This window comes from Hyaena hyaena, unplaced genomic scaffold, assembly GCF_003009895.1.
Source record: "Hyaena hyaena isolate Hyena2069 unplaced genomic scaffold, ASM300989v1 scaffold_640, whole genome shotgun sequence".
NCBI classification, from domain to species: domain Eukaryota; kingdom Metazoa; phylum Chordata; class Mammalia; order Carnivora; family Hyaenidae; genus Hyaena; species Hyaena hyaena.
The window spans coordinates 372650-386870 of NW_024081274.1; the positions used below are offsets into that span (position 1 = coordinate 372650).

Sequence of the window (14221 nt, forward strand, 5' to 3'; positions counted from 1 at the left end):
ATGAGATCATGCCCTGAGCCAAAAATCAAAAGTTGGACGCTTAACCGCCTAAGCCACCCAGGTACCCCTGAAGAGTTTTTAAGCCTACTATGAGAATCCACCTTTTCTTTCTGTTTCTGTCAGTAGGCCAACAAATCACAAACATAACCTGCAGAAAAAATCTGATGCAAGATAGTTTATGTGAGCAGAAATCACACAATTTTGGGGTGGAGGTACCTCAGAAGGTTAGATCACTGATGGTGGGAAGAGGGCATGCTGTATCACCTCCTTAGATGATTGTGCTGGAAGGAACATGCGATGAAATGTGCAGCTGGAATTATTGCTGCTCGTCCCAGTGAAGATAAAGAACTACAGAGAGGTGGCGATGACAGAAACATGATTCATGTTTGTATTATAAAATATTTGCATTTTACAAATGTATGTATGAATAGGTCACTCTGATATAGTCCTCCGTTGCCAACAGGCAATCTAATGAGCACTCAAAAATATGGCAAAAAGTAACATCAGTGGATCATAATTTTATTAAAGACAGAAGTTTCCACATTGTTAGCCATTTATGGCATGAATATGTGCAACCAAAGGAGAATGATTGCAAATGAATCTGCCTTTAATCTAAACCTTTCATGGATCAGGAGATTTTTAAAATGTGGTTCCCAAAAAGTGAGATTGCAAGAGAAGATGATTTCAATGGTATTTTCTTCTTGGAGAGGAAGATACAGAAATCCCACCCACCACATGCCTGTGCTAATGTGATAGCATCCTGAACCAAAAGGATACAAGGGAAGATACGATAGAAATTACATTTTTTATTTCCATATGCATAAAAGTGATGGTGTTTCCTCTCTCCTGTGTGAAAATAACACTACTGATCTAATAATATCAGGGAAGGTGCATACTTTTGTGTTTTATAAAGTTTATTTTACTTACTTATTTTAAGAGAGAGAAAGAATAGGGGAGGGGCAGAGAGAGGGAGAGAGAGAATCATGAAATCATGATGGAGGCGAAGTCAAGAGTCAGACGCCTAACTGACTGAGCTACCCAGGCACCCATATTGTATTTTTAATTGCACTGATTTATTTCTGTTTATTCATTAAACCTACACACACATCCCCCAACAGACACACACACACATGCACACACACACTCACAGTCCTCTTTGGGACTGATGTTATGCATTTCCATGACAGCTGACTGAAGTTAAGGTGCAGGCAATGACCATGGAATGCGTCCACAAAGACTAGTTAGCCAATGACGGGATTGACCTTGTGACATTTGCATCATTAACATCAAATCCTAACAACCTAAGCTCACAACCCATAGCCCCACTCTGAAGTTGGACAGTCTCCCCACAGCTCTCAATGAGATGGCCTCCTGTTGCATTCTTGAACATTATATGACGATGCTGATTTCTGTTGTATTCATAGAAGATAAATACATATAGATATGTGACCAATATTTTTATGCAAAATCTCCTTTTGTAGTTACAGAAGAGAAATACATATAGATATGTGACCAATATTTTTATACAAAATCTCCTATTAAATAAGTGAACTAAAAATACAAAGTATTAGTTTCTTATGTTTTTAAATTGATTTTCAGGTCCTGTGGATGTCAGTATTCTAGCTAAATGTAATCCCTGCTTGTCAAATCCATGTAAAAATGATGGCACCTGTAACAATGACCCAGTTGACTTTTATCGCTGCACCTGTCCATATGGGTTCAAGGTAAGGGGAAGCTTTTAATGGAGCCACGATCTGAAAACCTAGCTTTCTTTCATGGGTCCTCATTATTGTATTGTGTTTTCTCTATATACTAAGATATGCTTGGTTTACACTTGACTTTACTTGGCCATTGCTTCTCCAGGGCCAAGACTGTGATGTCCCAATTCATGCATGCATCAGTAACCCCTGTAATCATGGAGGAACTTGCCACTTAAAGGAAGGAGAAAAAGATGGATTCTGGTAAGTCATTGGACTATAATATTCTGTCGAAAGCATTGGAGCAAGGATAAGCAAACATTCATTTTCCTTTTCAAACCACAGAGTGTTATTCTCTTAAAAATGCCAGAAATTTATTCATCAGAACAATATGCATTAGTTCTTCCCAGAGATATTGTAATATGAAAAAAAAAAAAAAGGAGACATTATAGTATTCTCAGCTCAGGATGCTATAAAATCAAGAATTTTTAAATATATGCATGTGCTGCCTTAGGATTCATACAGTCATATTAGGTCAAGACAAAGTAGTAGCTCCATTATGCTAATTAATAGCCAATAGGCTCCTACTTCAAGTTGCATATTCATCTGTTGTTTTGTGTATTGCTTTCACAGACAGTGTATAATGATAACATGTAGGTCCCACTGACACAGACAATTAATGATTCATTTCCAAGCCACAAAATGAGTAGACAAACATGTTGTGAACATTTTTAATCTGGAGTTATTTAATCATACAGTACAATTACTTCAGATGTACTTCATGAATTATGAAATAGAGTTCTTATAATGACAGTAATAATTTCACATAAGAATGTTAATCTGCTACATAGCTTGTTAGAAATACTACATTTTATAGTAAGTATTCTTCATTTCTGCATTCTGTTATGAAATGGTCTCTTTTTCAGTAAGACTTTACTCAAAGATTATCCTGATACCTATTGAAAATAAATGTACAATATTTCATGTCACTGAAAAAAATTGTATTTGTTGAGACTTAAAGAGAACATTTACATTTTATAATGACAAGGAAGATTGTAATTTTATTTTCAGATTTCTTTTTTGCTTTGAGATATGGAAGACATTACTGCTAGGATAGAAAGTGTTGTAATTATTTTCATTTTTTTTATGTTTATTTATTTTTGAGAGAAAGAGACAGAGCATGAGCAGGGGAGGGGCAGAGAGAGAGGGAGACCCAGAATCCAAAACAGGCTCTAAGCTCTGAGGTGTCAGCACAGAGCCCGACATGGGGCTCCAACTCATGGACTGCAAGATCATGACCTGAGCCAAGTGGGATGCTTTACCGACTGAGCCACCCAGGCACCCAAAAGTGTTATAATTTTTAAAGTCAGAACTGGGGCTTCTGGGTCACTCAGTGTTTTAACCATCTAACTTTAGCTAAGGTCATGATCTCATGGTTCATGGGTTTGAGTCCCCCGTTGTGCTCTGTGCTGACAGCTCAGAGCCGGGAGCCTGCTTTGGATTCCTCCCAGTCTCTCTGCCCGTCCCCTGCTTGTGCTCTCTCTCTCTTAAAAATAAATAAACATTAAGAAAAATTAAAGTCAGAACCAGTTTCTCCTCATTTATGAACAGAGAAGCATGAATCATTCTATTACAGCACAACTTGTGATCAAGATATCTAGGGCTGTAAACCTTGCTTGTGTTTTAGACCTGCAAAAACATTGGACTTACTGACTTAAAGGACTATGGGGCCATTTGCCATCTTGACTCCAGCAGAGCTTTTCTTTTTCAAATTATTTCTAATTTGGGGAAAACTACCTTAAATTCATGCCTACTGCATGTCATTTAAAAGTACTTTAAATTTCTTAACAGTTAAAATCTCTGTAATTGATAAGTGTGTTTAGCTTTTTTCAGTGTTTAGACCACATGGTTTAAAAATGCAGCAAGAACATGGTGTGTTTTGTTTTTGTTTTGTTTTGTTTTGTTTTTGGCCTTTTCTCCCCTGGTGTTCAGGTGTATTTGTGCTGATGGATTTGAAGGAGAAAATTGTGAAGTCAACGTTGATGATTGTGAAGATAACGACTGTGAAAATAACTCTACATGTGTTGATGGAATTAATAACTACACGTGCCTTTGCCCACCTGAGTACACAGGTAAGGAGCATAGAAAATGCTGTGCCGTCAGTAGTGTATCTTTTCGAAAGCCTCAGTGGCACTGTGTTGTATGCGTGTAGTAAGCCATTGCATTATTCCATAACTGGAAGGTGGTTTGAAAATTAGATGTAATGTGAATAAAGTCAACCAAATAAAAGATGCAGCAAGCTCAAAACACAGGCATCTACGTAAAGTCATGCTATCCAGCAAAAGAAGTTACCATTCTGAAAATGGTTATAAAGCATTTTCCCACAGTTGTAAAGCATTTTCGTATAAAACACCTCTCCTGTGCAAACCAACCCACCAATACATATCTGAAAAGAGGCCCTTTTTTCACAGTCAAACATAATTCAGCATTTGAGATTACTTGTGTCCACATGCATTTCTTCACTAGTGAGTGTTTTCCTGTAGTAACTCATGTCCTTCAAAATAAAACACAGTCAGGAAGATATTGAGTCCATTGGATAATCTCATGATTATCGCCTTTCTTCTGACATTTTGTATCTTAAGGTGATAAATTTCATAAGTCTCTCTGAGCTAGTAAACTTCCCTTCACAAACCAATTTGCTATAAAGGCAATGTCAAGTTTAGGCAAACCCTGTTATGTCAATAGATCTGTTTCAATGGTTTTATGTGGCTATGAATAAGGAGTGAAATAGTTACAGTCTCGTTTCCTATTTAATAAACCACTTAGTTTTGAAGTTGATAGAGAAAGGAGAACGTTACACATTTGATTTGCAAGAAAAGATGGGGAAGTAGATTCTGCGACTCTGTTCAAAGTTACCATTTCCATTATGATGGGTATTTTTCATTAACTGTGTGTTTGCGTACAATTCAATACATAGTTAAGAATATCAGAGGGCAAAATAACTGGGTAGATGACTGAGGTTAACATCTCTAAACATGAAAAGATGAGAGCACATCCTTATGATTCACTTCCCCAGGGATTTGTCAGGGTAGCAGTGAAATGTAAGCTTTATGGAATACTCAAACTTTGCGTTTTGATAATTACTTTTCCTGATGGGCAAATGCTAGATAAAGTAAAAGCATTCTGTTTCACATCCCGGATTTGTTTGAGTGACTTTGAACCTGCCTTTTCCATGTTTTGTTTTGTTTTATTATTTTTTTCACACCAGTGAAACATCTGATGTCATATAGAGAAATATACTAAGTTTCTGTAGGAGTTTGAACATGTTGTATCATTAATTGTTCTATTACATACATGCACCCTTTGGGTCCCTTAGTGACTAGTTTGAATTCTTTGATATTTTGCATTAATAAAGGATAGCAAATAGATTCAACAGCTACCCATTCTAAAATGGTTGGGAAGTTTAGGTGCTATATAACTTTGACATTCACACTAATATTACTTGTGTCACACCTCAGAGAGTTGCCAACGGCCTTCATGCACAGATTCTGGGGCCCTGGGAGCTCCCCTGAGAATTTGAGTTTTATTGACTGAGCTACATTAAACTGGTATGAGAAGCCCAATGTTTGCACTAAAATCTGTTACCTAGTACCTTCTTAGTATAGAGTAGTTCTGTTTTCCTATCATTGTCCTAATCATTTTCTTAAGGGCTTAATTTTGGAAGCCTCTTGAAACTAACCTACACTCACCAAGACGAACTAGACCTAAGCATTTCAAGCGCACATGGATTAGCCAGTGTGCTCCTGAGCCCAGAGACCAAGAATTTATCTATATCCCTGGTGAAAACCTAGGCTTGAAAGCACTTTGTATTCAGGTTCTTACACACCTTTTTAATGATAATTTACAGAAGGTGACAGACGCTTCTCAGTTGGTTTGGAGAGGAGTCCACCTGCCTTGGCTTTACATTTGCTGTATCTTCTTTCTCACCCATTTCTTTTGAGTCTCCACCTTACCTTCTCTCCCTTTATTTTCCAAGCTTCCTTCCTGAACCTTCTCCTCTTGATCACCTTTTCTCTATCCTAAGTAATCCAGTTCACTGCAACGTCCTCAAGAAGTATTATGAAGCCTCATTTCCCCTGTGTCATATCTCTTTTTATGAAACACATCAAAAAACCCCAAAGTTTAGTAAAACCACTTTTTAGCCAAAGTGTGACATCTATAAAGGCCATGATGTGGGAAGCTGCCATGACCATCTGTCCAGAGTCACAGTTCTCAACAAGAACTGAGACTCTTAGATGTTTTTAGTCATAGCTATTGCAATTATTGATTTGCCTTAATTGGGGCAAAGAATAATCAAAAATATTGAACTCAATAGAAAGCTCACAGCGTACAAAACATGATATTACTACTGTCACTGGGCTGGTTCTTGTGGGCCACAAAGAGTTTGGCAGTTTGGCATCAGAGCAGATATCTAAACCAGGCACATTTGTAACTGACCCATTAGCTGTAGTATTTTTGTCCACATGTGAAATTAGCTCATTTACAAAATACCAAGCAACCATCTGCAGATTTTGAAATGAGTGGCACATAAGTGGCCTTCAATTATAGGAAGTATAAATTTGACCCGAGAGTTTCATATCGTGCTTCATCCAAGTTTGCAGTTAGGGGGGATTTTTTTTTTTAATAATGTGACTCTACTGTTTTAGATTTAAGTTTGGAATCTGATTAATGAGGATGAGACCTGGGAAGAGAAACCGTGCTGTGCTCAGGGAATACAATCATGCTGCCATTCTTTAAAAATCACTCAAGTCACAAGTTGCTTTTCTGTTTGGAGATGTTTTACTCTGTGCCCCCAAAGGCAAACAATGAGAAAGTGAACTGGTTACTAGGAGCAAATAAAACTTCTTGGGGAAAGGTTGTAAATTATCATGGTGAAAGGTTTTACAGTTGGCATCTGTGTCAAGGCCCAGAAATGGACATCATGTTGCCAACAGAGGAAATTCAAAGATCCGAAAGCAGTCTGACAGGGGGCTCCCAACGTGATAGGCAGGCTATACGATAGAATGAACTGCTATTGGGAAATTAAGTTCATTTAAGCCCTAGTGACCAAAACATCACAGTAAATAGTGATTGATTTATTAGAGAAGAAAAGTCTCTGTTCTTTCCTGCTGCGGGGATTGACAACATAAATTTTAAGGGTCAATATTGTTTTTTATTATCGAATCTTTGCAATACTTTCCCCACCTGGATTATCAAGACTCTTCTTTTCTACCTAACTCAAGCCATGATCTGTCCTTCTAGTTGCATAATATGACTGTTGCTTACTGGTATTTTTCAGACGAAATCAATTTTTGGAAATTTAAATTCACTGCGATTTTAAATTAAATTTTAAGCATTTTAAATGTAAATGCTAAGGATTCAGGAAGGAGGACTCTGGAATTATTAATTTCAGCTTGCAAGCTTGTTTTTGTTTTGAATCATCCTTATATCCTTCCTAAAAAGAGTGCATATCTTAGAGGTATATTTTCAAGGAATTCCTCAAATTATAAATTACAAATTATGTAAGCTCAAAATCTAGGAGAGTGAAAATTGTATCTATAGCATCCCTGCAGTGCTGAAAAACTTGACACTCATTCTCAAGCTCTGGTACAAACTTAGTTATTGAATTGAAAAATATGTTTCCTAAGAGTCAGAAGCCTAGGTCAGCTATATCAACACTCTGCTTCTTAAGACTATTCTCATGGGACACAGATGACAAAGTTGATCACAATATACCACCATGGTATTACTTAATGGGATGACATCAATTCAGGAAATGAAAGCTTCCATACAAATTGGGCATGTAAGGACTTAGAATATATTTTGTGGAAAATACTCAGACCGTTTTAGTTTTTCCATTTTGTACCTTATTTCTTCGTTTCCCAAACCTCCACTGCCCACACACAAACCATGAAGTGCCCATCTTAAAAAGTAAACGTGCTGGTTGTTAAATGAACTGGTTGAGATGCAGACCTCTCGCTGCCTGGGATGGCGTTGACCTTTCGCCTCATTTACTCCATGTTTGTGCGTGTGGCCCTGCTGTAGGTAAGAAATCTAAGCCTTGCTTTAGTCTGCTCTCACCCTCGGCGTCTCTTGTTAATGCTGCGCATTGGCTTCGTGTGCTCTGCTGTTGTATCGCAATGTAAAAAGTCTTTTGTCTCTTCTGTCCTTGTCGCTGCCAGCTGCTAATCTGAATGAGGTGGAAAAAGGTTAGTTGCCTTTTAAGTCTATTATGATTTTCATTTTAGTTTCCCTTTTACTTTTAAAGCTACCTAGATGTCATTGCGTGTAAACGGTAAAAGGACGGTTGAAAGAATTCGAAACCAATACCTCAGCTCAGTCATTAGATCCTTGTCCTATGCATCACTATGCTGAACACTATAAAAAGGGCATCTGAAGTGCACCTAACCAATTTCTAGAAGGCTCTGAAAGAAATTCTCTGAGTGGGAAGACGAGGTAGCTAAAAAGAAAGACGAATACTTTTTACTTCCTACTTGTCTGTATGCTTTTACCCTTTAAAGATGTCACCAACATGAATTATTTTTACAATGAAAACCATTGGTCCTTCAGTACCGTAGACAGAGTGTAGGTATAAAAGTGTTTAGATACTGGGAATTTTCCCAGGACATTAAGCTAACACCTCTAGTAATTTGAAACATGTAAAATACTGAAAGATGTTTGTATTTATTAAAACATTTTATGAAAGAAACATTACAAAGCCCAAGAGATTGATTTTGAGAGTCACATTGTCAAACACATTATAAATTGTCATAAGTACTAGGCAGTATTTTTAAAGCATAAAAAGAGTCATATCTAATCATGGACATCAGCATGGTTCAAATAGATCCCCCAAACCACCAGGGCCCAGGAAAGGAAGTCCTAGAGTAATTAGAGTGATAGGCATTTCTGGGAAATTATCATGAAATCTTTGTGAAATTTCATTTTAAAGATTCAGAATTATTACTAATAACATTGGATTTTTACTCATTCAGCTGATTGGACATTTTCAAGTGTCACATGCAGGCACAGTGTCCTACAAGGAGCACAGTATGTGCTTGTCTTGACATTTCTGGTTGTATGCGAAGCATTTGCAGTAGGATGATAGGGCTAACATGGAATACATTATGTAGCAGTTCTCTTTGTCTCTGCTTGCTAAGGACTCCATTGTTTTTTCTGTTGCATTATTCAGGTTATATGCTGTGTTTGGTCACTTACTCTTACTATGTACAGAGTTAAGTTGAAAAACATGAAAAAAATGGCTTCATATTTTAGAATGTTAAAATATAGCCTATGCAGTTCTCTAAAGATTAATGAATCCAATAACATCTTTGATCAAATGTCATCTTTTCTTTTTAAAAGTACTAAACTAATTGGTGGCCTGGGGCAGGGATGTTTAAAGTTTGCTTCTATCTCAGAAAAACAATAGCAATTGTTCTGTTATAGGAATATGTCCATAAATAGTTATATATACTCTCAGAAAAAGCTTGGCAGTGTGATAGTGTTTTAAATCACCACGTGATTTCCTATGTTGACTAAATTTCATGCTTATGTTTATATAAGATGCCTTCTATTTCCAATAATCTGCTGCCAAGTGAATTTGCTTTGAACAGCAGTCAAACTTTTCTCTATTTTTTAACCCATAACTTCACAAGAAGTTAAATTTCAACTTCTTCATAGCAGAGAGTAACTTTCTTAAATAAAAAGAAGCTCCATAATTATGTGACATATTGTTCATTAAAAAGAACGCTGTAGATGTGAACAATAAAAATTTAAGCAATAACTTGTATAAGATGAGAAAACACACACCTTGTAAGTAGGGATCTAAATGCAAACCAATGTGTAACTGACCCCAAGGCATGCACTGGGATTTGGGACAGGGAGGCTTCCTCTGGAATCATTTCCTTCTTATCTGCTGCTGTCTTCCAGGCTTGGAAAGATTTCCCATCACATAGTGACTCTGCCTAATTGTTTATGGTAAACAAGCTTTTCTTCTGCCATCTCTTCAGCTTACTGTACGTAATTGTCTTTCATGTGCATTTGAAAAGAATAAAGCTGTAGCCACAAAATTCAAATGAAGGCAAACAATCTATTTACACATGAAAAAAAAAGAAAGAAAAAAGAAATGACTTATCAATGCCTACAAACTAATTATTTTCCCAGATTATTACGCTAATAATAAGTATTAGGCTAATAATTATTAGGCTAGTAAGGCAGGTGGGGTTCTGATGAATTTTTTGTAGCTAATGGGGAAGGTTCAGATTTTTTTTTTAAATATATATATATTTTTTTATTTCTAGGAGAGAGAGAGAGAGAGACAGCGTGAGCAGGGGAAGGTCAGAGAGAGAGGGAGTCACAGACTGAAACAGGCTCCAGGCTCTGAGCTGGCAGTCAGCACAGAGCCCGACGCGGGGCTCGAACCCACGAACCGCAAGATCATGACCTAAGCAAAAGTCGGACGCTTAACCGACTAAGCCACCCAGGCGCCCCTTGGAAAGGTTCAGATTTTTTATCTTGGCACTAATATGTCAGCTCTGGGACCTCTGTCACCTCTGGCAGTCATTTTTTTCCCCCCTGGAAAACAGGGATAATAACATCTGTCCCACCTCACACTGGTGTCTGAGAATAACATGGAAGAATGTATGGGATGACACCTTACAATGCTAACCATCTATACTCCAGAAACATCAGGGGCTGCCATTCCTAATGGTATGAGTCCTTAAGGGAATTTTGATAGAGAAATTCCTACCTAAAGTAGATTATAATCATAAAGGAAATTTCTCTCCCCGTAATTTTCAATACTATCTTTCTTTGTTTTTTTTTCAACTGTTTTTCTGTATACATTATATGATTTGGTTAGTTTCTACATTACAAAATTTACATGTTTTTTTTTTTTAATATTTTTATTTATTTCTAGGATAACGAGAGAGATAGCGTGAGCAGGGGAGGGTCAGAGAGAGAGGGAGATACAGATTCTGAAATAGGCTCCAGACTCTGAGCTGGCAGTCAGCACAGAGCCCGACACGGGGCTCAAACCCACGAACCATGAGATCATGACCTAAGCGAAAGTCGGACACTTAAGCAACTAAGCCACCCAGGTGCCCCAAAATTCACATGTTTTAATACACTTCTATATTTTCTAATTTCCACAATTTGCTTATTATTTTCTTTTTATTTATTTATTTTGTAATATAGTTTGTTGTTCAGTTAACTAACTTACAGTGTATACAATGTGCTCTTGGCTTGGGGGGTAGATTCCCATGATTCATTGCTTACATACAATACTCAGTGCCCTCCAACAAGTGCCTATAAACAATGTTTATAGCAGCGCTTTCAACAAGAGCAAACTTATGGAAAGAGTCCAAATGTCCATCAATTGATGAATGATAAAATACTATCTTTCTTTAAATTATTATTTTGTAATTCTATTTTCCATGCACATTTCTAATGGAAAGACTTTAGAAATAAGTCTTTGGTTCTCTTTACCCCCTTACTTGACCAGAAGTATAAGGAAATAGTGAATGCTGAAGAGCTCTTCGATTTGGCTGATTTTTTTTTTTCTGAGAGAGAGAGACAACGTGAGCAGGGGAGGGTCAGAGAGAGAGGGAGTTACAGAATCTGAAACAGGCTCCAGGCTCTGAGCTAGCTGTCAGCACAGAGCGCGACGTGGGGCTCGAACTCACGAACCGTGAGATCATGACCTGAGCTGAAGTCGGACTCTCAACTGACTGAGCCACCCAGGTGCCCCTCGATTTGGCTGATTTTTGTTTTTTTGTTTGTTTTTGGTTTTTTAGGTTTTGCTATATTTTTAAATTTTTATGATCTCTTAATAATAGTTACTTTCTGTTATTAATTCTGCCTCAAGATATTCAAGGTCTTTATGTCAAGATCAATATAGTTGCAATCATGCTTGCAGTCTGGTTTTTTTGTTTTTTGTTTTTGTTTGGTTTTGGGGGGTTCTCTTATTTCATCTTATTTTATTTTTGATGTTTTTATTTATTATTTTTAATATATTTTATTGTCAAGTTGGCTGAAATACAGTGCACACAGTGTGCTCTTGGTTTTAGAGGTAGATTCCCATAATTCTGCAGTCTAACTAGAGAGAATACTCTGGCAGCCTAACACGATTGTGTGGTTTGCCTTCACTTTCCGACCTTTCAAAGCCAGGTCCTACATACTTGCTCTTTAGTTAGTAGGCAATGCCCATTGAGCCCAAAACAACAGTTTAACATAATCAAGCCTTATTCAATCTAATTTGGATTTATTTATCTTAAATATAAGAGCTAAATATTTCTAACATTTCAGTAGTTGTTGTAATTGGCTACATTATTTGGCCTTGATGTTCCAAAGAGGATGTACTGAAAAACATCTCATTTTTTGTTTATTTTTAGGGGGAGGTAAGTTTTTCATTTTAAAAATTCAGACAGTGTTTATTGAGAAAATATCTTATGCTGAACACTGTGCTAAGCATCAAGTGTGACTTTTTTAAATGCATAAAACATCTACCAGGCAAACTCTTTGGCTTTCACTCTTCACTTCAAGTTCAAATTGGGTCAGTTATTTCACTGATACAAAGCCATCGTCTCTCATATCCCAAGAAGGTGGGCAGCATAATATGGTTCCTTTACCAGTTAATAAATGAAGGTAAACAACCTTTTTCTAAATGAAGACTAATCAGACTTTCCGGCCAACAAAACATTATGGAGCAACCCATTTCATATTATTTAGAACAAAAGTGAGAACATAAGATGATTTTCCTTGCTTGAAACATTTTATTATCCACATGTCTAGAGTATTTTCTTGAGCCTTCCTACTTTGAAGTATGATTAACTTTATCTCATGACGTTACTCTGTGGCAACGTATCCCACCTGCTCATGGTCCATTTTGGACACCTTTTGCACCCAGAGGATGTTGATCAGTGTATTGGATCTTTAAGAATTTGCAGCCCCTCAAGATCATTTCCTTACATCTCTGTACAAACTAGTGGATTTAATTAAGTTTAGAGAAATGGGAATGATCTGAGTACTTTATTGATCATATTTTAGAGGTCAATGAAATTTCTCATTGATAGGACAGATTGTAGTGTAGTGAGCACAGAGGAGAAAGCATCATATTATTAAAAAGGATCCTCAGGAAGAGTCGGCTCTTTGAAAAAATAAAGTAAGAAATAATAGCACACTTTTAGTGATGAAAAAAGTCAATTATTACCATTACCATTGATGAAGATACCAAATATTCAGCTCAGAGACTAGGCATCTGTTCTTGTTAATATGCTCTGGTGCCTGGGATTATAACCTTGAGCAGATGCTGTAACAAATAGAGCTGGACCAGTTCAGCAGAAGAGGAGGAAACAGACATGCTGGTGTAGTTCAGTTAACAGGTGCTGCACCCACTATTCAGTTCATCCATCTCTTTGCTACCCTGAAAGACCTATAACAGGAGAGAGAATTTTTTAGTAGAAATAAAGAAAAATAGTAAATATACAATTTTATATAGGAATTCGATGGAATTTTAAAATTTTGGTAATGAGAAACATTCAGGTCCTTTTATCTTCCCTTTCTCAAGCATGTCAGGGAAGTACCGACACTCACACTCCTACCATTCCGGAGTTCACCCTCTCTGTTTCCAGTTGGAACCATCATTATTTGGCAGATGAGATTATAAGGATACCAGAGAGTCAGCCAGGCTGTGTATCCAGTCCCACCTGCAAAGGCAGTCAGTCCCCCAGGCCGGGATCTCAGAACACAAATCTGCTACTGATTTTCCTTGTTTTCTGTTCTGCCTTACATTGTTCTTCACATCTCAGGTCTCCTTCATTAATGTGTTTAAAGTTTTGTGGGGGTTTTTTTTTTCTTTGCCCTTGGGGTGCCTCCGTGCCTCAGTAGGTTAAGCCTCTGACTTCAGCTTAGGTCATAATCTTGCAGTTCCTGGGCTTCATCCCGCATTGGACTCTGCACTGACAGCTCAGAGCCTGGAGCCTGTTTCAGATTCTGTTTCTGCCTCTCTCTCTCTCTCTCTGCCCCTCCCCCACTCGCACTCCGTCTCTGTCTCTCTCAAAAATAAACATTAAAAAAAAATTAAAGTTTTTTCCCTTAAAAGTAATCGAATAAGTGCCATTTTTCACATTTTCCCTCAGCCTTCGAATATCTAGTTTGTGCCAGCCAATCTGCTAGTCAGTGGAATGGGAATGAGGAGGTATAAAAATATAAATACGGGTATCCTTTGCCTTCAAGGACCATACTTCTAAGAAATTAAATCTCATTTATTTCATCCAGTAAGTTCCTGTTTTTGATATTTTCCCTTGCTGCTCCAGTTCAAAGGAGATAAAATGATTACCAATTATTCAGGATTTTCCTGAGCCAAGCAAGAACTCAAAATGCAAATATTTGAAGAATGATGCCTTTGACCCTCCCAAACTTTGTGTCCTGGGGATTCTGTCAGGAATTCACCAGATTTCCTCCCCTGTCACAAGTATATTTGTGACATA

At 37.4% G+C, this 14221-nt stretch overlaps 1 protein-coding gene across 3 annotated transcripts in view; it reads left to right on the top strand.

Moving 5' to 3' along the window:
* Positions 1-14221, top strand: part of SLIT2 (slit guidance ligand 2) — a 373810-nt gene that overhangs the window by 319438 nt on the left and 40151 nt on the right. For all 3 annotated transcript variants that reach the window (XM_039216602.1, XM_039216599.1, XM_039216600.1), the window contains 3 exons: positions 1600-1724; positions 1864-1961; positions 3690-3829. In XM_039216602.1, coding sequence (XP_039072533.1) covers positions 1600-1724; positions 1864-1961; positions 3690-3829 — 363 coding nt within the window. The remainder of the gene's footprint in view (positions 1-1599; positions 1725-1863; positions 1962-3689; positions 3830-14221) is intronic.